At 40.5% G+C, this 25,844-nt stretch overlaps 1 protein-coding gene across 5 annotated transcripts in view; it reads right to left on the bottom strand.

Moving 5' to 3' along the window:
* Positions 1–21,920, bottom strand: part of MAP3K21 (mitogen-activated protein kinase kinase kinase 21) — a 63,014-nt gene extending 41,094 nt beyond the window's left edge. For 4 of the 5 annotated variants that reach the window (XR_010883724.1, XR_010883725.1, XM_067293463.1 and 1 more), the window contains exons 1-2: positions 21,188–21,537; positions 2,109–2,289 (exon numbers count right to left, since the gene is read on the bottom strand). Coding sequence is in view for 3 of the 5 variants with exons in the window: in XM_067293463.1 (XP_067149564.1) it covers positions 2,109–2,289; positions 21,188–21,449 (443 nt within the window). In the remaining 2 variants the exon portion in view is untranslated. Of the gene's footprint in view, positions 1–2,108; positions 2,290–21,187 lie in introns of all 5 variants that reach the window. The other variant, XM_067293465.1, reaches the window with a different exon arrangement.
* Between the last annotated feature and the right edge of the window lie 3,924 nt (positions 21,921–25,844).

Here is a 25,844-nt window from a genome sequence, read left to right as displayed (position 1 = left end):
GTGAAAGACTGGAATTCTAGTTTGGGAATCTGGAGGTATGTTCCAAAGAAGAACAACAGGATACCTACAATTCTTGCCTGGGAAGCAAGACAGTACACATGCACGGCCTGGGGAGCACCAGTACTGCTACCTAGGACGGCACCTGAGAAAATGCAGCCTGCAAGGCTCTGTACTAAAGTACTCCCACGAGATTCCCCAGCACTGGCTGGTTCTGGAACACTAGATGTGAGTGTGATCAAACTTGAGCAGCCTCAACTGCTAGTAATTTTTTTTGTTTTCCAATGAGAGGTCATCTTTTGAAGACTCAGTACTCGGTATGTTTAGCTTCAGCTTAGATCTTTCCTCAATTATATCATATTCTTGATCTATGGGAGCCCTTATTCAATTTTGCAACCTGAATTTTTTTGAAATAAAAAGCAGTTCCATATTCAGGGTATTACTAGATTCACAATCTTTTTTTGCTTTTCTCTTAAAGAAAGAGTAAAGATAAGCAACAGAATAGATCAAGGTGCAGTAAGCAGAAAATCTTTAGAAGCCAAGAAGGGCTAAACTATACTGTACAACACAGCCTTTCTACTTAAAAACCTCTCCTGTTAGAGCTCCATCATTGAACTAAATACTTACATTTTTACAAGAGAGGCGTGCAGGAGAGAAGGCGAAGAAGAGAAATACTGTAGTTTCCAAAAATGTAAACTAATGTTGCAGTAGAATATAAAACAATTGCACCAAAGCATACCCCCTCAGATACCTAAAATCACAGCAACAAGACTGGACAGGACCTGTAATTAAGCATGGAATACAGCTGATTAGGGAAGCGCCTACACCCAACCTCCACCCCACAAAAGAAAAAAAAGAAAAGGAAAGAAAGAAAAAAACAGAGAAAGAGTTGAAAAAAGGAAAGAAACCAATGACTTTTCTGAGCTGGTCATCAACTCAAACTGATATAAACAACATGCTGAGAAATCAGTTCAAGGCATAAGACACATAAAAGGAGTGTCACAAAACAGTACTACAGGAATAGAATCATCCTGAGAATATCAAAAGTATTACTACATGCTGTAGAATAGCAGGCATCTAAACAAAATAGGACCCTACTTAAGAACTGTACCACACAGAACATGCATAAGAAAACAGATTGCAGTCCTCCCCTCCATCCCTGAATAGCTACTTTGGATCCTCCAGAGAGGAAACATTTTGAAAAGTAAGAAAATGTAGACTTTTCAGGGTGAGGCACAACAGCTTTCAAAACCTGTTGTGCAATCACTGCTTTCCCCCATTCAGAAAACAGAATTAAATTGAAAATAAAGTCTAAATTACTTTTGTACAATACATGTATGCTACACTGCACCACTCAAAAATAGCATCAGTATTAAGAGTCATATTATTTATACGATGTACCAGAATGTCTTTAATGAGAAGTTCACAAACTTAACATAGGGAGTTCCCCACCTTCCAAATTAGAGAGCAAGTTAAAACAATTATGTGCTGAACACAATTTCTTCTCATTCCAGCTACTGGAAGCACAATCTCCAGATATAAAAGTTTGGATCTGCTGTTCCCTTTTATACATGATCACCTTCTAGATTCCTAAAAAACAACACTAATTTAAGTTAACATATGGCAAAATTCTGGCTTGCAACTTATTTTTGTTTACCAGACATGCAAGGTAATAACTGGCTGGTCCTAATTCTTTATACACAATGAGACTTTGCAGAGACCTAATATAAAGCAAACATATCATTACAAGATAGGTCATACATTATGTATCAAGAGCACATAGCCTTTTATATTAAGCGTCCAGGTAAAATACTTAGGTATCTTAACCAATAGATATTTTAAAGGCTTCTCTTAATCAGATCTTGCTTTCTTTTCAAAATATGTTTCTCTGCTATCTTCCCTCTCCTTCCCCCAAATTATAAGTCATGAATAACTAAAGATAAATCAAATGAAGTAGATGCTGAGAAATTAGTATGTTCCTTGGAACTGCTGAAATCGCCATAAGCTAAGGAAACATTCTAGGAAAAGATCAAAGTATTTCAAATAAAAATTCATTCAAAAACCTTAACATGATTCTACTGAACATGATTTTCAGTAGACAAACTTCTTACCTCCAGATATCACTTCCTTTAGAAAACAGGGAGGACTTGATAACTTCTGGAGCCATCCACGCATAAGTTCCTGCTGCACTCATTTTGGTTGTTCTGTGCCATTCTCTAGCCAGACCAAAGTCTGTAATCTTCAAAGTTTTATTGCAAATGTCGTCATGTTCCATCTTCTCTAGCAACAAAACTGCAAAAGAGTTTGTAAATTATGGCAATGGGAATCAAATCAAAATGTCTAGTTCTGTTATTTTCACATACAATTTGTACCTTGCAAATAGTTGTATACTTTAAATAGTTGTGAAAATATTATTAAAATTTTTATAAATATGAGAAAGTTTACTCATGATTCTAAGCTATTCTGAGTAATAAAAGTGAAAAATATGTACAGTGTTATGAGTTCTTTCTGCAACTGTGTACATAGACATTGAACTAGTACAACAAATCCGGTGTAAACAGATGTAAAGCATATAAGATTAAAAAAACCCTCAGAATTCTAACACCCCACAGACGATGACAGGTTGCAAAATAGCTATTCACCTTGGAAGGAGATTTTAGAGTAATAAAAAAATTAAGAGAAGCAGCAAAAAAAGCCCCTAATGTTAAGAACTTTTATAAAAGACCTAGAAAATAAAACAGGAAACACCATGTCACTGTATATATCTATCTTTAATATGGCACACAATTCAGGTCCCTTCCCATCTCAAAAAGGACATAATAAAACCTGAAAGAGGCATAGAGAAGGACACGACTAGAACGCTTAAAGCAGCATGTCCTTAGCTACAATAAATGGTTAAATAGCCTAGGACTTTTCACCCAGGAAAAGAAACAGCCGAGAAAAGGATCTATGAAATCATTCATGGCATGAAGTTATAGGGAATAATTGTTCGCAATTAGTCAACGCAAGAAATGGGCAACATTCAACCAAATTAGCCCAGAGTCAAAGACGCACGTGCCAGCCATTCACACAACACATACATACTTAAACTTCGGAATTTTTTGGCAGAAGATAATACTATTATTTTACATAGATTTAAAAAGCACCTACACAAATTCACAGAGGACAACTCCATCAAGAGCATGTACATCAAAAGGTGGATTTAGGTTCAAGAAATCCCGAGCCACAAATCACTAGCAGTTGGGAGACTATCAGGGAAGTAAGCTTGCCCTAGGAGTTTACAGTCAGCAAGGGGACGCTGAACTTTGATCTATTCCATGTTAGGTTAATATCCACTGTAACTTCATGGTTGTTAAAGAGCAAATCATCAGTTTTGATGCAGCATTAGACAATGTGCATTCACTTCTGTCTGACTTGATCTTAACACACTATTGGCAATGTTGTAACACAGCTTCACAAAATGGCTTTAAAAAGAAGAGAGGAGAACTGGCTAATCATGTCTTAGAGCTCACAAGGAGAAAGATAACAGGAACAAAGAATCATAGTGTGACCTTATTAACACAAATTTTAATCCCATATTCTGTTTTTATTGTCACTGTCAATGGTAGTAACTGTTAGTTTTAACTTTCTATTAAAAAGATCTCTGGTGACAGAGATCAAAGGTTAAATTACAAATAAGAAGAGTCACTGGTGCTGTATATCTTTTCCAACTATATGTACTGCAAAGCACAGGATAAGGGAACCCACTAAGAAAAAAAGTGGATGAAGAAATACTTTGCCTAACAGAGAATAGAAACTGATAACCTTGCAGTTGCAATTGCAAGAAGTCATTTTTAGTGGTACAGATTAATTACACTCTTACAAGTATTTCAAAAGTAATATTAAATCCAGACAAAATAACAGAACACAGATGCCTTCTTCAACAACCTTCTTAACACAGTAGAACAGAAATGAGGGCCAAAATGGTATAGACAATCTAAGAGCTCCGCAGTCAGCACTAACAGAACAAGTGAAATTCATGCAAGAGTTTTTATTCTTTTAGATTTGAATGAAAGACCTATTGTTTTCTTTTCCCTTTCAAACATGTTCAGCAGAATTCCTGACATTCCTTGTCAGTCAATGTGACCGAAACCAAAAACAGTCAGTCTTGCAAAAGGTAATAACTGGCACATGGCCAAGTTTCATCCTACAAGGGGACAATGTTTCTTAGTAATTCAAGTTTCCGTTTCCGGTTGGTAGTCAGGAAAACAGCGATAGTATGCACAGATTACTTAGCAGCTGGGAAGTAAAAATGCTCAGCATAGCTGAGTAGTGCTTAGTAAGTGCTTTGTAAGTGCTTCTCTTGCAGTAACATAGCAACCTTCACTGTATCATCCTTCTGTGACTCCTGCAACTTCTCAGCTCTTGTTAACTTACGTAATGACAATTTTACAGCACTGTGCTTAGCCTTGTCACTCAGCTTGCAGTGACTTCTTTTTAAAATCCTTTAAACTGCCTTTTCAGAATCCAATACACCACCAATATTAAGTTGGGTAAGAGCCAGTTTAGCACTTTCTGGTTTACTTTAAACTTTTTCAGACTTTATATTTTCACAAAGTTCATATTTACATTATGCTCTCCTGCTGGCAAAAACAGGCTAAAATATTGAAGGAGAAATACAAAGAACATTTGAAAATAAATTCAAACCTAACAAGAAAAAGGAATTAAATTAGGAAGGCAGAAGTACAGGAAAATTATATGTACATCTTATTTATTTTTACATAAGCAAAACCAGAGATATTTCTGAATGATTCAAAATCTAACAGAGAATGAGACTACAAAGTAAGTCAGATGTGATAAAGCTACTTTGCCACAGTCCAACTAATACAAAAAAACCTGTGTCTTGGATGGTTGTTCAAAAATTGTGTGTGCTACAGCCAGAAACATTTGACTAAATAATTTAAGGTTGCACATGTTTCTTACTGGTTACAACATTTTCAGCTCAATTCTGATTTAAAATGCCTCCCAGTGTGACTCTACCCTCCTGCAATAAGATCAGGGCACAGATAAGTTTATCAATATCATAGAGTCAAAGATGTTAGGGATACAGGGACTGCATGAACATAAGAGATACCACATGCTCGCCACCATTTACAGTTGAGAAACAAAGAGAATTGCATCTTATTCTGAATAATTCCATAAAATATAAACCAACAACTTGTACATAAAAACAAAAAATCCTTAAGTCATAGAGAAAAAAAATAGAAAAAATACAATAACTATGTGGTAAAGTGGTATTGAAATTGGAAGCTATGATATTGTGCATGTCCTAAAAATTAAATAAATATTTAAAAGCGCAGCAAGCATACATGAGGAGTCTAACAACATCCCTAATGAAGATATTGCTATTTAACCATATAGATAAACAGACCTTACACTCTTAAGATGCCTAATGTGACTAAAAAGAACCTGGAAATCCAGGTGTTATTCATCCTGGAACACTGAAGGAAGTAGCTCATAGAATCATAAAATAATTTAGGTTGGAATGGACCTCAGGAAGTCAACCTCGCTTTGGGGAGAGGGCTAATAATGTAAAAAATGTAAATCTACTATCAACCACTTCAAATAATCGGTAAAGTCATGGCATTCTGTGATAAAAGAGGAGTAAACACATTTTCTATTTTTTATTATAATAATTATAACTATCTATATTCATGTGACTGTAGACATGTTAATCTGACTTAAATACCATCTTGAATAGACTTTGAAGAATACAATAATTAAAGACATTAAGTCATATGGAAGGCAGGATAAATTACAGCAGAGTTACTTTACAAATTGGTTATGTCACACTAATCCCATTTTTTCCCTGATAGACGATTTCTTAAAAAGGAATAAGGCACCAGACCTGAGCAGATGTGAGTGCCTTTTAGAAAGTCTCATTATACAGGTGCAATAAAGATGTATAAAGGAAGATCTCAAGAAATTAGTTACCGGCATAAAAAGGGATGATTAGTGCTCTCCATTAGGAAGCAGGTTTGTTCCACAGGCCCATCAGCATTCAGAGAAGAAACACAAGGCGTATTTCAAGAACTAAACGGCAGAGTCAGAAGATACTGCCCACTCTGAAGGCCACCAGATTATCATGCTAGAAAATGTACAAGGTTGGAAGGGATTGACAGTAAATTCTACTGCTATGAAGTGGAGGTGAAGGAAGAAGAAAGGTCTGGATACACTGGCTAACAGAAGGAGAACTGAAACAGCAGCTTCACAGTTGCAAAAGTAGATCATGTAAATCTAAAATGCATTAAAAAGGCAAGTTTAGTAGAAATAGGGAAGTATTATTATTGTAAAAGGCATAAGACCTCAAATGAAATACTAGATAACTAGAACTGTGCATATATGTTCAAGAACAGGAACTTAAATTGGAGCAGGTGCAGAAAATGGAAGTAGAATAATTAGGAAGCTGTAATGTCGATGTTATTTAGATAGATAAGAAAAGCTTGGCTTGTTTGTTAGGCTAAACAAAGATTGAGAACAGTTATGAGAACAGAAGTTAGCCTCATCTAGAAACAAGATGTAGGTGTAAAGCACTTGTGCTCTCACCAATAATAGCAGAGCCCTGGCTGATCTGTCTTACTCACATGCTCACAATTAAACTCATGTCTAGATCTGGAGCTATGGATGTGTGTGCATGCATAAGATTCATGTCCCACTGCAAGACACTGCCCCTTTTCTCCAGCCCACTTTTGGCTCTCCTCTGCGGTGTACAGCACAGTTTACTCCTCAAAAGATGACATAAAAGCCAACATATAGTCCTGTCAAAACTAGCAATAGCATTGATCTTTCCTGCTCTTTTTCTACATTATTATAGTTACAGCTGGAGTCTTTTACTACAAATCTTGTAGCATACTGCCAGTATTTTATGGTGTAACACTCTGCAGATAAGATGTTCCGTACACATTTTAAAATCAAATCTATCACACAGTTACCCAAGACTGTAATGGAATCGGATCTGCTGAGCCAGAAGGTACTTTCCAATTCTGTTTTCCTCTGTAATTAAAACAAAATGGGCAACATCTATGGAACCACTGCTGTTTGCACACAACAGCGGCTCTCTGGCGGGGAGGGCACAGAACATGGCCTAGGCAAGGAGGCAGAAGCCCTGGTAAAATTCCATCCAATTGCTCTCAGTCTCCTTTTCCTGTGTCATTCCCTTGCCTATCTTTTTCCTCCCTTTCCCTCACTCTGTCTTCAAACTCCCCCCTCTCTGGCAATCACAGAGTATAACACTTACTTTGAGCTACTGAGAGCAAAAGGTGACACCAACTGCAGCAGCTTAAGTTAGAGATGTATAAAGCAGCAGAACAGATATTTGGACAAGACTTGCTTTCTCTGCTCCATTCCCTTCCCTTGTGAGTTTGAATTAAAATTTTATTGGCAAAAAAACGCAGTGAGAGTTATGAACTGCTGTATTCAAAGAAATAGAGAACTGAAGGTTGAGTGCAGGACACTGATACCTGTAAAAAACAAGAGCGAAGAATAGGAAAGGAACCAAACTATTACAGAAATGCAGAGAAGGGACTCAATCCTTACTTTGAATGCATTGAAGGTTATCCTGTAGGGAAGTATTTCAGGGCAGTAAGTGGGGAAAAAAAAAATAACGGGAAAGAGCATACTCAGACAAATCAAAGTCTTGGGGTGCATGCGTGCTCTCCTAAATTCAGACAGGATGAGGACTACATTCCCAGTGCTACCTTCAGTACTAGGCTGAAGTCTGGAAAGAAATTGCAAGAATTTCTGTTTGAAGCATAGCTTTAAACAAAAAGCTCACTTTCTTGCCTCAGTTTCTCTCCTATTTACTTCTTAAAATGTATGCACCTTAAAGAACAGCATATGCAGTAAGCCTGAGGGATGCCTGGATAGAGCTTTTATTTAGCAGCATACCCAGGAAATTTCCACCTAGCACTATGATCTTCTGTGCTGCTTTTCTAATACATGTGGTTATTTCCTGTAGCCTTACAGTTCTGTTTTTGTTACTAAGAATACACAGCCCATTATATTTCTCCAGCATTAGCATCAATCCCATAGTCCCCATTTAATACAACCTCTCCTTTGACAAGATTCTTGAAATCCCAAGACCACATGTAATTAAAAAGTTTTATTTCATAATGCACTCCAGCACTTCCAGTTACTAGTCATCTAAACCAATGTGTATAAAAGATATTGAGGGAAACAGTCAAAAGTTTGAACACTTTTATATAAAGTTTAGATGTATTGAATGCAAACTATCTTTCAGTGCTCAGATTAAAAAAACCCAAAAAACTCAAGACTTTTCTATCCCTTCTATCCTCTTCATACTCTCTTCATCTACTTTGTTGCTACTAAAACTAAATAAAATGTTAAGCATCATTATTCTCTGAAGTTAAACTCATTTGCCACTAACTGCTTCTTACTACCTTATCTATAGTTCACTACATAGCCAGGTATTATACTTTTTGCAAATCCAAGACGTTTAAGTTAATATGATTAGAGGTAAGAATGTCTACATGCCACTACATTTACCACCACTGATAAAGTCATTCTTAAAGAATATCAGAAAGACAATTAAAAGGTTATATTATATACCTCTACTTGCAAGTAAAGATGGTCCAGACAATGCTGCTACTGTCCCCCCACCTAGACAGTTTCCTCTCAGTCTGTTTGCAAATGAATCTGGTTCCTGTTAATTCACTAAATCAACATGTAACAAAACCAGCAGGGCAACCTTGTATCTTTTCTTGGGAACTAAAAGGCAGAAAAATAACTTAGTAAACATGTTGCCTATTCAGTTAATGCCATCATACTTCAGAAACACAGTACCTTGTCAATAGACCTATCTCCACTACTTGGAGCTTTTAGTTGATTCTGATTGTAATTAGAAATTAAATTTTCAACAGTGCATATAGAAGCCATACCCTGCTACACTAAGCATTTAAACTGCAAATTAACTAGGACACTTGAACTCATTAGAACATCTTTAATACAGGCACAGATGATACATTACTACTGGCCTATACAGCACTGCTGCTTAGACACATTGCTTTCCTCCTATGGGTTTTCAGGATAATAACTATTAAGGGCTAAAACCTCATCTCTGTATCCATATCTGTCAGATTACATTTATCTCACTGTATTAAACCCAGAGATCACTATCAGCAAAGGAATTCATCCTTTAAACAGTGATTACATATGCAAGAGGCATTTCTCTACCTTTTACTATTGGAATACTGTGCTCCTCCATCTCCTGTCTCCATTCACAGCAGACATAATGATTTCTTATTTTTCCATACTAAATTAAAAGTGAGTCACAACAGATAGTCTTTAAACGTATTTGTTTAAAAACTTCTAGTTTGGGGGGGGGGGGGGAACCACCTAAAACCCTACCTCACTCAGGCCAACATGTACTAAAAAAATCCTGAACAAAGTGCTACCAACTGGAAGGCTAAAACAAGGTGAGACTTGTCAGGAAAAATCCTTGATAGCAAGAATTGACAAACACATACCATCCCCACAAGAAAAACATCCCATAGCGGGACATGTGGCACAAGAAAACAGTCAAAGCACTAGAACGACAAAGTAACAGAGTCACCTGACTGCCTGAAAGTAAGGAGAAGGAGAGAGAGAGAGAGAAGAGGAAGAGGGATGAGCGATTTCAACAGCTTCAACATAACTTGCATCACCATTTTTCACTCCCTCTCCACTTCTTTAATAACCATTATTAAAGCAACTTTGGGCAAATGGAAACTTGAGAGAAAGAAGCAGTTTTAACAAGTTATTGGCACAGGCTGCAGATACTGTGAGTTATTTTACTGCCTGCCATCTGTGCTTTATTTGCTGTTCAGATAGTTCTGTAACGCAAACCAGAATTTTCTATTATGCCGAAAGAGAAAGCAACAGTGGTAAGAATCAGTTATAATTAACCATTCAAATAATTATCATTTAAACAATAAATTCAGAAAATGCAGGATTGGGATGTTGCATTAGAAAAATCAAAAGCAGTTTGTATGCTAAACACTCTCCAGTTCTCTTTGGTTAAAGAAATATTAACATTAGTTTTCCTATTTAAATTTTACACTTAAGAAAAGTTACCTCACTACTGCAATTCTTCCATAATTTTACAATTACATGGAAATCAGTCACCACTGAGACTTGGTTTTAAAACTCAGGTATGCTACACCTATGAGGAACTTCCACATTTTTTCGAAACACCCACAATTACTTTGTTTTTAAATGAGCTTTAAGCTCTTTCTTCTTTGCTTGCTATTGATTTTTAAAAGGAGCTACACAATAAAGAGAGTGATGGAAATGCAGGGATATTAGAAAGAAGTGCCACACAGAACTAGTTTGGTGGTAAGCCAGTCATTTCTGGCTAAAAAATTCTTTTAGTTTCAAACTCTAGAGAACAAAAAGGGTGCTTTAAAACATGTCATTTTTGCTAGGTAGAAGCAAATATATATACATATATATACATATACACGCACATATGTACACACATATATGTATATATATACCCACATATGTGTGTGTGTGCGTGCATGCTATTAAGTGTGTGTGTGTGTGTGTGTGTGTGTGTGTGTGTGTGTGTATATTTTAGCAACTCCTCCCTATTTCTAAAAACAAAACTCAAGGCAAACTGAAGCTAATATACTCAAAGTGCAAAAGGAGAATCACAGCCAGTATATAATGCATGAGGTACAGCTTCCTCCAGGTGGAACTGTCAGAAAACCTACTAGCTACCTCCCTTCTCCCAAATTCGAGACCTTGGCATTCCCTTGCAAAGGCAATATATGCCATGCAATATACAGAATTCACCAGAAGAGATGCAACTAAACCTTGTAATCTCAGAAACGGCATCCAGGGGCAAAAGCTGACAGAGGTTACCTTTCTTCAGGATTGAACTAACACAAGCAAACTTATCATTAGTCAAATCACCTATTTAAGATTTAATTTAACAAGCAAGAATATTTAATTTAAATGCTAATTTTGGTTTGCATTTACATTGCTATCTTCTTGAAGAAAATAGAACATCACTTGATGTAATTTGATATTTCAAGCTAATCAGGAAAATACACAACTTCTGAATGCATGCAGGTATTTACATAGTTGGCATACTGTTCCTGATCCTAACATATTACACTGATCAATTATGTACTTCCTGCTAATTTATATTTTAGTTGTGATCTATATCAAGCTGCATTTGATGTGCTGAGGGGAAATTAGAATGTTATTCAATGCACAAAAACAGCACTTCAAAACTTAAAAAACCTTAGAAAAGTTCAATATAAACGTATATAATGAAAATACATTATACACTTAAGGATGACTTACTAATCAAACTGAAGTATAAGGGTGTATTTTGATGTCACAACCAAAACCATGAGAGCTGTCTGTCACTAAAATACATATCTTCATCTCCTCTCCAGTTACAGCCACTCACCTTCACAGCTGCATTTTTTTTTTTTCCCACTGAGTCTAGCAACTAGGTAGTCTTGGGAGACTGAACCAGCCAGATAGCTCAACAGAAATTAATCCTGCAAAGAAAACAGTTTAGAATAGTTTTCTGCTGGATCTATTGGCTGATTTAACTCAGATCTACTAACTATGCAGCCAGGGATGAGTCGATTCCACTGATCTGTGGGAGGGGGTAGAACCTGTGTTTGGAGATAGGCGGGAAAGCCTTGTAGAGCAGCTAGCTGTTAAATGAAGCCAGAGTGTGCTACAGTAAGTGAAAAGTCAAGCAACATTTCAGATTTAATAGATCTAACACCTTTACATCTAATTTTATTCACAGATGTAAAGATACAAACCAGCTTTGCTGCTTTTTCCATTAAAAAATCACTTTTGATTAAATATACTATTGAAAAGAACCAGTTGAATAAACTGAAGAAAAAAAAATTCTCTGTCCCTTGGACGATGCCTATTGCTATGAAAAGCTAGTCCGAGAATTCAAACAAACTCTGATTGTAAATGCTTCATCGAGTAACTCATCAGTTAACAAGAAATTCCTTGAACATCATTTCTTTGAGAAATTTTAATAGGTTGTATTCCATTAAGAATTCTGACTCAGGTTGTCAGTTTCAGATTAAAATTAAACTAGTTTCTTTTACACAGCAGTGTTAAAGGAGACTTATTACTTTAAAACAATTTTTGCCCAACTCAAGCTGTTACAAAACTTGGGCAGGAGGGGAGGGAATCAAGTTTTTATATAATTCTGTGGGGTGAAAGAATGGCAATGCAGTGGAAAGCAGGTGGTAAAAGGATCGCTGCTTTCCATCCTTAGTTTCCTCTATAGCTGAGGAATAGCCCCTCTGTATTGTGCATTTCTAAGAACTCTATTTTTTAATAACAAGGCCAAAACACTTGTTTTAAAATGAAAACTTAGGACACCACAAAATTTGACACCTCTCCCTTTCTCTGGGGAAGAGAAAAGAGAAGTGAAAGACTGCTCTTTTGATTCAGTAATTACTGCAATATATATTCAGCGCTGAGGTAAAAAAAATAACTTTTTTCTTTTTATATAAATACATGAGGAAATAAATGCAATGACTTTCAGGGAATAACAGCAATAGCTAATCCTATTGGAAAAAAAAAAATCAAAAAACCACAAGAACTACTCATATACCCAGAACTAAAATATAATCATTACCAAGGGTTAATTTGTCTGATAATGAACCACAATAATGAATGAAGCAGCTACCCCTGCATTTTTGAGAGGGAGGGCTGTCTTATTAGCTCCAAGTTAATAGCACACCTGCCAAAACCCAGATTTTAGTAGCTATGAAGAGAACAAAGCATGATTATACAGCCAACACTAGCATGTCCAGGACTGATTTAACTGGAGTTATGACCCCAGACAAAAAAGGATCAACTTCGCTGGAAACTCCATGAAGGAAGAATACTTCTGTGGTGACTTCATACAAACACTTAAGTTTTTCATCTTACCATATATTATTGCATCTTAAACTCACAGATAAATTGGTCAAAACTTAAACATCCACTTACTTGCAGTTACTGATGTGGGGTAAGCTTTCAGTAACACAGTTAGCAAGGTAAAAATGGTGAAATCAGTTTTAAGCAGTCAGTTCTTGAATGTAAATTTATGGCACCAATTATTATTTCAGTACTGCAAAGACAGATAGCCAAATAATTTGGTATTGAATGTATTAGCTATATTTTTATTCAACTTCAATGTCATAATTTTACCTCTAACCAAAAAAACGAAACTCAAAAATAAAAAATCTCTGAACTTTTTAGAAGCATTACCAGTGAAGATCACTGAATTAAATTTCAATGCTTTTAATTTTAACTGAATATCAAAAATAAAAATTCAAGGACAGAAGTCATCCATGTTGCAGATACTCATCGTACAAGGCCATTTTATTTCAGAACTTGCTACACCGAAGCACGCTTAGAAGAAAGTTTATGCTTAGTGATAAGAAAACTTACAGGCTGCAAACAAAAAGCCATTATCTTCTAAGGTCAAAGAACCACAAAACAGCATTCAACGTCCACATACAGTCCGGTGATGTAAGTGTTACTTCTCTATTCTTTTGAAGTTGCATAATACAGCTTTTTAATGGATTTTTTAAAAATTTAGTAAGAAGGTCCAAACACATTCAGTGTGCTTGCAGTCCTAACAGGGAAAAAAAATGCTGAAATTGAAAACCCAGTTGTACCTCAAGTTTTTACAATGTTAAGCTAATACTGTCAATGCCCAAATCTAAATCCCATTTCACATTAAGTACAATACTTCACTTCACAAGTGTTAGGGTCAGCGGTTAATCTTACTTTCTCACTGTTTACGAGAATGACCAGAATTGCAGAAGAATTTTAGCAGCTGTTGGGAGGTGTTTAGCTGCCTAATTTACAATTGACTTCTGTGGACATATTCAGCAGGATTTTCAGAGTGCGCAGGTATGCGACCATATCTTTAGGACAACAGCTTTAAAAGAAATCCAGGCAAGTAGTGCTAAAAAGTCTTGTTTAACATACTGGTATTTACTACAAATGCTGTCAACCGATGTCCTACCGTTCAAAATACAAAGCCACCTCAAAACACAAACTGAGGACAATTGTTCTCTTTTCAGAAAAGCAGTCACAAAACCTGAGAGGTAAAGACTAGAATGTGAGTCCCCATGTTGGGCAAAAAGAGGCACCAAAAACCTTGGTGCATGAGAGCTTCACACAGAAAATGCCAGGAAGGAGTCCATATATAGAGCATGAGGGAAAAATTTCCAACAGCTGTAACCCGGCTCATTTAGTATCTTAGAATGGGGGAGGGAGGAAAGCCAAGGAGAGGACAAAGACATGAGCAACCAAGTAAGATCCAGAAAGTGATCAGAGTAACCTGATTTTTGAAGAAATGATTCTATCTGTTGGAGATGCAAATAGTCTTAACACCAAATAAGAGAAAGGAACAACTCTACATTGGACTCATCATGCAAGAGTGTCAGTTGACAGATGTACATAGCTAGGAAAACAATAAATGGAAATCAAGGTCTGTATTAAAAAGGAGTTAAAAGGGGGGTGTTAAAAGTTAATGTTTTTAAAATTAATTTTATTATATTCAGCTAGCATTTCAGCTTAGAATCTTCTTGCTTTCAGTATAAACACTATAAACACTGTGTGTGAATGTATTTGAACAAGTTAACGAGGTTCTGAGTTACAAGAATGTTTATTTCTCCATCTTTTAATGTCCAGACTTGAGATGCATAAAAACAAACAAGAATAAATTTAGAAGATAGTAAATCAAGGTCAAATAAATGGCTACTGCACTTAAGTCTTCCACCTACATACAAAATAACAGTTGGATGTTACTCATTCTCTGGGAGCTTACAGATTATATAAACAAATATCGTGTTACAGAGTAGTTCACAAAATTTCATTTAAGAGATATTGTATTATAGTCATTAAGCTCCTGTATATTAATTTTTAAATGTTTAAAACATCCTTCAGTTGGAAATTAGTCTCTGTGCCATTTTAGTGCTAGTTGTTGCTTCTGCAAATAGTGACAACCACAGCAACCAGTTACTCAAAATTGTTTCCTTTCCTGAATTCCAGCCTCCCTTTCTGAACACAAAATATACAATGTATTTACATCCAGCAAGTAAATTTATCAAGTCCAAATAAAACAGACATTATGGAATACATTTTGGAGAACTAGAAAAAGATACACTATGGCTCAGAGTTGCTAAACATTTGCTGCTCCCGCAGAAGTGCAACAGGTCTTCAGAGTCTCAAAAACAAAACAAAACAAAAAAACTCCACAACCCTGTCTACATAGTATGAGAGCACATCAAAATGTGCAACAGATTACTGGGAACAATGTTTGATGAAATGAGGTAGAACACTTCAGTTGACAACTTTACTTAAAAGAAGAGTGTATTTGAATTCAAAGCTATGCTAACTTTTAATAGGTCATAGCTTTCAGAAGTGATGCTGTTTCCTAAATTGACCAAATTCTGCAATCCTATTATAGTTTGTATGGGGGTTGTTTTAGCATACTAGGCGGACAAAGGTACTAAAACTTAGAGCTCCTTCCTGCTGTACATTTCCAAATACTTCAGGATGTATGACCAGTTCTTATGTTGTAATACAGCAGCGTTATCATTACTGCAGAGTACAAGGCAGGGCTACTGACACTCATACAGGTGGAATAGGAAGTTGGTGTACTTAGAACAGTTTCTAGTTTTATGCAACTTAAGTAATTAAGAATAGTGCAAAGCAATTAAGTACCATGACTTGCTATATGAACACAGGGTGAAAAACTGAGGCACAAGAATTTTAAACTGCTGACAAACAAAGAGCTCAAAACATCTACAAGAGTATTTACATTCTGAGCAACTTCCTAACTATAGGATGTATTGCCTAGGGTCAGCAGCCCCTTGCCTATGGGTTAAGGGTTTTCTTTTTTAAGCCAGCCTTCCTAAGGGACAATCTATCTGTCAGTGGTCATGCCCCTCCAGCCCCTGCCGACAACTTTTGGCCCCACTATTTCATCTGACTGGCACTGGTCAAAGTGATGTAGTGTTCTCAGAGATATCAGGTTCGTATGGGTTTCATGAAAATCAGCTGCCTTATGGAAGAGGAAGTTCAGTTAGTTCTGCCACAGAGAAATGTTCATTCCTCTCCAGACCTTAGAGACACCGGCCAGTATGAGCTTAGCAGTCAGCTAGGCAATACAGCTTGTTTCAATCCAATTACAGTATATGCAGCCTATTATAAGATGTGACAGCAATCAGCCACAGAACAAAGCTAGGGTTAGCCCAGCAGGGATACTAGGAACATGGAAGGGAACAGAAGAGCGAAAGTTGAATGAGTGTCACAGGGAGGTGAAGGAGATAGAGTACAAGCTTGTAGAAAAATCAGCTTTTTTAGTCTTAGTGCTCACAGAGCAGCCTGTTACACGGCACCAGTTGGCTCAGTGCTATTGATAGAAACAATTTAAAGTTTCACTGTCATTAGAAGACATCTTGGAACTTTCTTTCCAAAGAAAGTTAAGCTGAAGTTCAAATCTGTAGAGAAAGCCACCTCTCTCCCCCCTCAAAACTACCAAAGTAATAAAATTTCATTTTGAATTTTCTTAGTAAATGTACATTAAAAGATAGTTAACTATCAGGCATTTTATAACACATAAGCAATCCTTGCAAGCTTTACTTGTGGTGTGAGCAAGTTTTCCCTCTTCAAAACAGAGTCAAGAGACAGATTATGTGCCTCAGTGATTTCAGAATAAAATCAGTTCAGAAGACTGCAGATATGTTTAACACTAATTTCTTTCTCTCCCTACCTCCACAAGAGCTAACCTCTTTAGCTTTTAAAACCAACACTCTCAAGACCAGGAGAAACTAAGAGTCATCAGAATTTAATCCAACCTGCTCATAGGGAAAACAGATTAAAAAAAAAAAAAAAGTCTGAGGAAATACCCTTGATCAAAGTTTTTGAAAACATCTCCCATCTTTTCTTAAGGATGTTTAACAACATAACTTGAACAATTTTGCTGCAAAAAAACCTATAACAGCAAAGACCCAGAGATTACTTGTTCTTCCTTTTCTCAAACTCTGGGACACCTTCCCCACCAAAAGCGACTGATTCAACAATTCCGTCAAACCACATCACACTTGTTTATTCAGATTTTAAAACCAAATAATTTCTACCTTCCAATTTTTTTCATGAGGTTAGTTTGAAAAATATCACATTGAAGTGGATTGTCCAATCTGCAGTTTCACTGTTCAATTGTACATCAGATTTCAAGCATTGCTCTCATTATCATTGTCATGTCCATGGCCTTTTTCAACAACCCTTGAAAGTCAAACTGTCCTTGACAACCTCTAAAAGTAATACAATCTGAATACACTTAAAAGAATGGAGGGCTGCAAAGGATCCTGGGACGTCCAAGAAACTGGTGGAAGTCATAACAAGCCCAACCCTACTTGCATATTCATCTACGACAAATGAACACAGACTGCTTATCAGTATTACGTTGGTACACATAATCTGCACAGATTCAACCTTGTGCTTTGCCTCTTATAACTTATCCATGGATGGGTCTATGCCATAAGCAAGATACAAGCTTTTTGTTATGTCTTTTACAAGTACACAAACCTGCACTAATGATAAGCCCCCTTCCTCCCTTTTGTTTTTAAGGTAGAAGTACTGCATGATCTGAAATCAATCCTGGAACCAGGAACCTCTGCTTTGTCTAGACTAGAATTCAGAAAGTGAAGACTAGCATATTCCATCCAAACATACTAGTAGCTTTATTCAGAATCCTAGCCTAGACAAAGCTGTACTGAGCCCATAAACAATCACAGTTAACTGAGGTCTCTGCCATGCTCATAAGTAATGGGACATCCTTGGCCAGAAGCAAGCAGTTTGATTTGCTCAGAGGAAGAAGTTGCCATTTGAAAGAAGTCAGCAAACCAGCTGAAAATGTACAAAAAAGACATTTATGCAACTACGCATGTCTGATCTAGATGAATTTGTGTATTTTCAATAAAACATCCACAACTTTTTCCTAATCAGCTGGCATGCTAGAGCATGACTAAGTCTGTACCCAGGAGATACAGTTAAGAATGTTCGAGTATTTTCACAAGTTTTAGATACCTGCATTAATTCAAATCGTGATTTAATTCAGAATTCCTTGACTATACAGGCTGGTTTGAGAAACTTCAGGTAAAGTCCACATCTTAATCCTGATTTTGGATTATTTCCTTAACATATAAAGTATATCTAACAACATCAGGAACTGCTTATTGGGAAAATATTTTCAAAACAGACCATGTTTTTTCCAAAGAAACTTCTCACCATGTCACCTGCACAAAGATTGACAAAGCTCATACATACAGACTATTTGCAAACCAGCATTACAGATAATGGTTACTGTGTTTAGTTTTTATTACATATACTTGAACCTAAATGTGTTCTTTTCATCTTTTTTGTCTACTTCTGACATAACCATTAAATATTATTTTTTCTACATGCACCTGAGAATTAGAGACTCTGATACCAACAAAACCTGAGTTCTCTCTTCTTTCCTTGCTCAGCCCTCACAACTAAGTTTGTTAGCTTTTCTCCACATTCCAGAAACAAAATTGTTTGTCTATTTCCCTCTACTTATTTTGACAGAAAGGAAAACCTTTTCCCACCTCCCAAATAGAGTCCAAGGAAACTTGCATGTACAAAACCAGTCTGTCACTGTTTTTACAAATCTATTGTTCTCATTATTGCTATTCTGTTTGTGGCACCTTCTCTCACCAGTTATGTCAATTTGGCATCAATGAAACAGCACTAGATGTACTGTCCTACAGACTCCAACTGTATGAGATGGCTTGGAAAGAAATAACATACTTGCCTTTGAGGTGCTTGCTTTGCCTATGCCTGCCAACCACAAGCTCAGACATATACCCTTTCTGGATCAAGTATGTTGATGGAAGGGGCTCCCCTGGCTGGAAAAAACAGTTCCTACCTATTTGCTAGGAAATTTTTGGAGAGCTTTCCTTACTTTAACAATGCAGGGGAAGTCATTTTTCCAGTTTGTCTTCCAAAGAAGAAAAATTCCTTCTTAAGGTGAGTCAGTAAGATAGCACAAACAAGACTGATAGATTGGTATACTAGCTAGAGTTGCTTAATGGAAAGCACAGAAACAGCACCACTAGCAGCCCAGAGAAAGCAGTGCTGAGCAGTTGAGGAATGGGCCCAGCCAGATCTGACAGCAGAACCTTGTCTGCAGCTATAGCCATTGCTCAGTTGTTACTATCCACAGCAAGTCAAGTCCATCAGTCAAACCCGGTGGCTTTCTGTTCTCACTGTGTATGATAAGAAGAGACTACTTGAAAAGAATCAACTAAAATCTTAGATGAATAGAAAAAGTAACAGAACACAGGGTACTGTCAGGATTGCATAGTCATTTTAAATCATATTGTTCAACCTGAGGACTACAGCCTATTGTATCACTACCATACTATAAACTTCCAATGTTATCATTTAGTGGGATGATCAAGAGACATAATTCAATTCAGTATTTCAATACCATCTTCAAGCTTCACTAAGATTGAGAAGCATGGGTGAGAGCTAAATGGCTAAACTTAAGCAAACGTACAACCAAAGTAACAATGAAAGCAGTGAATAAGCACATATGCTGAGGTTAAGATTAAAAGCATATTATAGTACCCTCTGCCATTATCTACATACACAGAGATTATAATGCAATCAGTTCACTGCAGTCATCAACTCAGCTCTAAGTGCTACGCTAAACTATAGGGTTACGAATCCCTTTCAGATCTGGACTTTGCCACTCTTATATTAAAGCTAGTGTACAGCAACCCATTCTGTTTAAGGAAAGCCACTCAGATACTAAAGTTAACAGTACCTCACTCTGAACAGAGCAGCAAACCAGGAGGGCCTACTGACAACCAGTTAGAATTTAAGGTGCCGGCCATGACTTACCTAAGACTCTAAAGGTAAGTTCCATGAGTTCGTCATCTTGTGCTACGACTAAAACCACAGAGTTGAGCCTCTTCATAAAACAAATAGTATTCTCAGGAACAGTCCCATGACTGAGCCTTGTCTTAACAACCTATGCACGATGATCTTCAAGACACACTGAAAAGGTCTTTTAAAGAAAATACCTGAAACTTGAATGAACTTTTTCATTTCCTTTGGACTGCTTAAGGATGCCCAGCTGAACAAAGAGTAACATATTGCTGCATATTTGGTCCGTTTGAAACAAAGAAAGGGAAGGGAGTAAAGAGGGCTCCAGACATTTACATAAGGACATGGATTTATATATTCAGGTCACCAATTCAAAACACAATTATAATGGAAAGCCATAAACATCTCTGGTTCTTCTAGCTAACCAGCCTTCCAACATCACAACTGCCAGAATTTCAGATGCTCTTGAATCAGCTGCAGCAGATGGACCAAGGATTCATTAAGCATGAACTGAGTAACCCCCTCACTCTTTCAGGTACCTTTTATCCATGCCAAATGCTGAAAGGAAAACAGCAACTGCACAAGAGTTTCTACTTTTTTCAAGCTACTCTCTTTTCTGCCTCAGTATTCACTAAGTGGGTGAATTTTATCAATGCTAAATCAGCACAGTGAAAAAGCATACAGTTGTTCAGCAGTAAAACATAAATTATACCATTATTAAACACTTCACTTAAAAGCTATAGGAAACTGAGTTCTTGTAAAAGCTGAAACTGCAGAATGCACCAGAGCAAAAGAAGTCTCATGAATTTACAATTGCTATCGCGCACAGGATTTTATCCTGCTTAGCCTTTAAATAAGCTCCTATCTGAGAAGGCAGGACTTTGCTCCGCGTGTGTTTCAAGCAAACCCTCTTCTCCCTAACTTTTTCACGATGGATTTGTAACTAGCTTACAACCGGGACAACTCAGTCTGCTGCAGCCCAAGCTTCTGGCAAAGTCTGCCCAAGCCTTCCAAGCCGCCGAGGTTGCAACCCCTATCTGCGGGCGGCACAGGACTTGTGGACCATGCGCGGTCCTGCGGCCGCGCAGGCCCGACTGCCCGGCCAGGAGGCCGCCTGCCCGGCTAGCCGCTCGCCGGGACGCACCGCAAGGCCGAAACGGCGCCGCCGCCGTCGCCGCCGCCGCCGCCGTGGCGGCGCACGGCCGGCCCCCCCCCCGGCCCCCCCGCCGCCGGGACTCACTGTTGCTGGACTTGAGGTCGCGGTGCAGGATGGGGACGATGGCCTCGTCGTGCAGGTAGAGCATGCCGCGGGCGATCTGCACGGCCCAGTTCACCAGGACGTGCGGCGGGATGCGGCGGCCCCCGCGGGCGGCGCCCCCCGGCGCGGCGGCGGCCAGGGCGCGGTTGAGGGAGCCGCCGCGGGCGAACTCCATGACGAGGCAGAGGTTGGGCTCCCGCAGGCAGACCCCGTGCAGCGCGATGATGTTGGGGTGCCGCAGCATGGCGAAGAGCTTGGCCTCCTGCCGCACGCTCTCGGCCGTGGCCGTGATGTCCTCGTCAGGGTCCTGCCGCGCCGCCTTCACGGCCACCTCGCGGCCGCGCCAGGTGGCCCGGTACACCTTGCCGAAGCCGCCCACGCCGATGATCTCCTGCAGCTCCAGGTGCTGGAAGTCGATCTCTGTCAGGCTGCCCGCGGGGTCCCCCCGCCCGCCGCCGCCGCCCGCCGCCGCCGCCGCCGCGCCGCGGGGCTGGCGGGTCACGTAGTTGGCGGGGAAGATGCCGAGGCGGTGGCGGATCTTCCCCGCCCACCAACCGTCGTCGCCGGACACGGCCGCGTCCTGCGACAGCACCTCCACCACGTCCCCCCGCCGCAAGCTCAGCTCGTCCTCGCCGCTCGCCTCGTAGTCGTACAGCGCCGTCCACAGCGGGCACGGCCCCCCGCCGGCCGCCGCCCTGGCGCCCGGCAGAGCCATGGCAGCGACCTCAGCCCCGGCGGCCGCCGCCGCTGCTGCCGCCGCCGCCGCGGGGGCGCCCGGCCAGCCGCATCCTCACCTGCCGCCGCCGAGCGGGAGCCGCGGGAGGGGGAGGGGCGGCAAGGGCCGCAGGCCGGGGCGAGGGGGCGTGGCCTCCCCTGCCCCGCCGCCGCGCGGCCGACAGGTAGGGCGCAAGCGCGCGCGGCGAAGGAGGGGGAGGTGGGGACCCGCGACCTCGCGCCCGCCTCCCTCCCCTGCCGGAGCGGATTGGCCGCCGGCGGTCACGTGAAACCGAGCGCCGGGAGGGAGGGGCCGGGGGCGAGGGTCGGGGCGGTGGGTAGGTAGGCAGGTGCCGTGCGCCCGCCCACGCGCGCGGGCTCGCGGGGGGCGGGGCACCGCCGGCGCGCGGCTCACAACGGTCCCGCCCGGCGAAGGGAGGGGGCGGTATAACGGCAGCGCCGGACGCGCTGGCCCCGCCGCGGTGCTGTGTGGAGGCGCGGCGCTCGGTGTGCGGTGAGCTGGCTGCGGCGTCTCGGTGCAGGCCGCCCCCACTGCCAGAGGCCGCCGCTGGGCGTCCGGGGAGGCGGATGCGGCCGAGGGGTTCGTGCCGCCGGCGGCGTTGCCGCTCTCCTTCCTTGTGCAGTCTTGGGACCTTACCAGAAACCAAACCAAGCTGTTCTTAAGAAATCAAGCTTCCTTAATTCTGCCGCGCACAGATGCCTGTCTCACATCCGTGGACTTCCTCTTCCAGCCTCCTTCGCCACACACCGGCGCCCTCCCGCGCTCGCCGCCCACCCCCAGCCCCTTCAGCCTGGCTGTCCTGCCCCTACACAGGTCGAGAGGATTTCGACCCTGTGTGGCATGATCATGCAACCCTTTCATTAGGCGGTTGTCGGAAAACTAGCAAACGCATTGCGCTTGCTATATCTGGATGAGGATCTTTCTGGTGTTAGCTGGGAAACTCGTACCACTTTCTAAACTGTGGTAGTTGTTTCACTGGAAGTTAGAAGGAAGTGTGTGGGCTGGGGACACACTGTCTTCCCACCAACGCTGTGGGAAATGTGTTTCAAAGTTTCACAAGGTGTGGTCTCATCTTCGGGGTTGATCCCTTTGCGCTGTGGAAGCTGTGGATCTGATTGCAGCTGCTGCCGGGAGAAGCCCCCGGTGGAAACTGAGGTGGAGAGAAAAGGCTTGGAGAAGGAGCCAAACCACACTGCTGGGGAGTGATGAATGCCTCCCAACTTCTTGCATAAAAGCGCACATCCACAGCGCTGTACATCCCTACATAAACATGAAACTTGCAACTGTGTATTGCAAGACTGATGTTCCAGTGTATAGACTGTCGTTCAGAAAATTAAAATTATAGCACACAAAATTCATAGATTCTTGTCTATCCCATGGTCTATATACTATGACTCTAGTTCTTCATATAAGGCAAAAATAAATTTATACATGAAGTGACTTACTGAACCATGTTAACCAAAAAGAAAGAATGTAGAACCAGCATGCCTATCAAGTCTTTTCCCATTTCCTTTAATATAAGAGAATGCCTTGCAGCTATTCAGAGAGAGAATTATAACTCTTTTCCTTATCTGCATATTTGCCTTATTATAAAAGCCATAAAGTATGTTGTAATACAAGCATTCTGCCACACAAATTCCACCTTGAACTTTATCTGTTATCTAAAGGAATCTGCAGGAACTAATTAACTGTGGAATGTTTTAGGTCAGACAAGGTATTGGTTGCAGTACAGTGAAAAGTTTAAATATTTATTTAGAGTTATTATTCCAGAATTTGCTCTCTGAAGTACCATTATCCAGTAGCAATTGCTACAGTCGCATTATTCTTTGTTCAAAGATTCTGCAGCACCTAGCACTCTAAGATCTTGCTACATAACTGTTGTTCCTAGGTTTTCTAATAATGGAAATAATTTAAAAAAGAATAATATAAAATGCCTGTAACTTTTCTCGTGGCACCATCTAGTGGATTTATCATTAAGAAGAACAGACTATAGAACTTGTAGTAAAGCTTACTGCTCCATTTGTCGTAGACTTCTCTTGAGAAATCTGTGGTCATGTTTTGCATCTTTGGCACTCGTGTAGCTGTAAGTATAATACTGTATATCTGCATTGTGTCCAGAACACGTACCCTTAGCAGGAAATTACAGGACCTCTTCATTCTTGCCCATAGCATTATATCAAAAAATGTTTGGTGTCAACATTATCCAAATGATGAAGATGAGGTGAAAGATTTGAGTGATAAGCAGACATGTCAGCCTGATGAGATCCAATGTTATATATATTCCAGTCAAGCCTTCACCACCTAGGGGGTCCAAATAATAATCTATATGAGTTAGAGGTATCAAAAAACAGAAGAGAGGAAGCTTTGAAGAAGCTCTTCATTTTCACCTTTGTTTACCCAGCTGTTGGGTTTTTTTTGGGGGGGAGGTGTGTGTGTAAATGTTTTTATTTGTGAATATGTATAAGGAAGACACAACTTCAGTGGTTTCTGAAAAATAAACTTGTTGAATTCTCACATATTAAAGAGTATTATTACTCATAGCAGGCTATGGTACATGATGCAATCATTCAGTTTGTGTTAACAAGCCATGCTGTCTTTGAAAACAATCTCTCTTGCTATGCAAAGGGCTAAATAAAAAATTCCATTTATCAAGGGAGAGATGTAAGATGTGTTTAAAGGAGTAGCATATGAGGCACTGGTAGAACTGTACCTCCTTAATACAGATCAACAGACTTAATAAGGACAAACCAAAAAATACTCAAAACCCATGGCTATAGGTCCATGAACATCTTAAGTTACCAGTGCTGCTGAGGAAAACAGTCCCGTCCCTCCCCCATCCCCAGCCATTCATTTATACTGCCGTATCATCCCTCCTGCTACGCGAACACAAGCATTCAGTGTGGCCGTGCAGTAAGCAACATGAGAAACTGAGCTGAGATGTGGTGAATTACCTCACAAATGTCTAATATTATCCTTGTTCTTTATCATTTTCTGTGAAATACATACAAAACACATGGAAGTGGCTTATTCCATTGAACTGTAGCCTGAGTCAGGAACAACGAAGGTAGGTTGGTCAAGAAACGTGTAAGCGACTTGACTGCCCCCAGTTTCATACACACATCCTGCAGAAGACTGGTTGCAGTAAAAGTCTATTAAGACAGAAAAAAAGAAAGAAAAACCACTAGAAGGGGTTGATAAGACACATCCTCTGGAATTCATGGCTATTTGCTGATGGCAGAGGATGACAGAGAGGGGCTGCTGTGCAGGACCAGTGCTAGCAGCCGTGGGTCCTTCTGCCCCATCCTTCACTGTCTGTGGCCTCCTCTGCCCCTGTCTTACACTTGGCTCCGTTGAGGGCTACTCCCACCCGCCTTGCACACCTCTTCTTCTAACACCCCTCCTGCAGGACAGCTCAGCTAATTTGAGGTCAATTGTCATGAAAGTCTTTAACTGTGTTTTGCCTGTGTTTTAGCTGTGTTTTACCTTAAACTTCTGGAAAAGAAAGCCTTCTGGAAAGAAACTGAATGGCTCTTATGGGAATTTTCCTCCTGCCCGCCAAAATAAGCACAAAATTGCCAGGCACGAGGGGCAAGAGTCCGACAGCGCCCAAAACTAAAATACTTCTGGAGCGTCAGGCGAAATTAGCCAGAGGTAAGGAGGCGCGGGGGGCTCACAGCAAGGCGCGGACGCCGGCGCCGTACCGCTGCTGTTCCCGGGCAGCGCAGGGCGCTGGGCCCCGCCGTGCCTCCACCGCCCTCCCGGGGCGCGCGGCGGGGCCTAGCGGAGCGGCGGCGGCGGCGCTCGGGGTGGGGCCGCGGGATGCTCGGCGGCGCGGGGCACCATGGGAGAATCCGCGGGCGCCCGGCATGGCGGCGGTGGCGGCGGGCGGCGGCTGAGGGGCGG

Source organism: Apteryx mantelli, chromosome 3 (assembly GCF_036417845.1).
Source record: "Apteryx mantelli isolate bAptMan1 chromosome 3, bAptMan1.hap1, whole genome shotgun sequence".
NCBI lineage: Eukaryota > Metazoa > Chordata > Aves > Apterygiformes > Apterygidae > Apteryx > Apteryx mantelli.
This window is presented reverse-complemented; position numbering and strand designations above follow the sequence as displayed.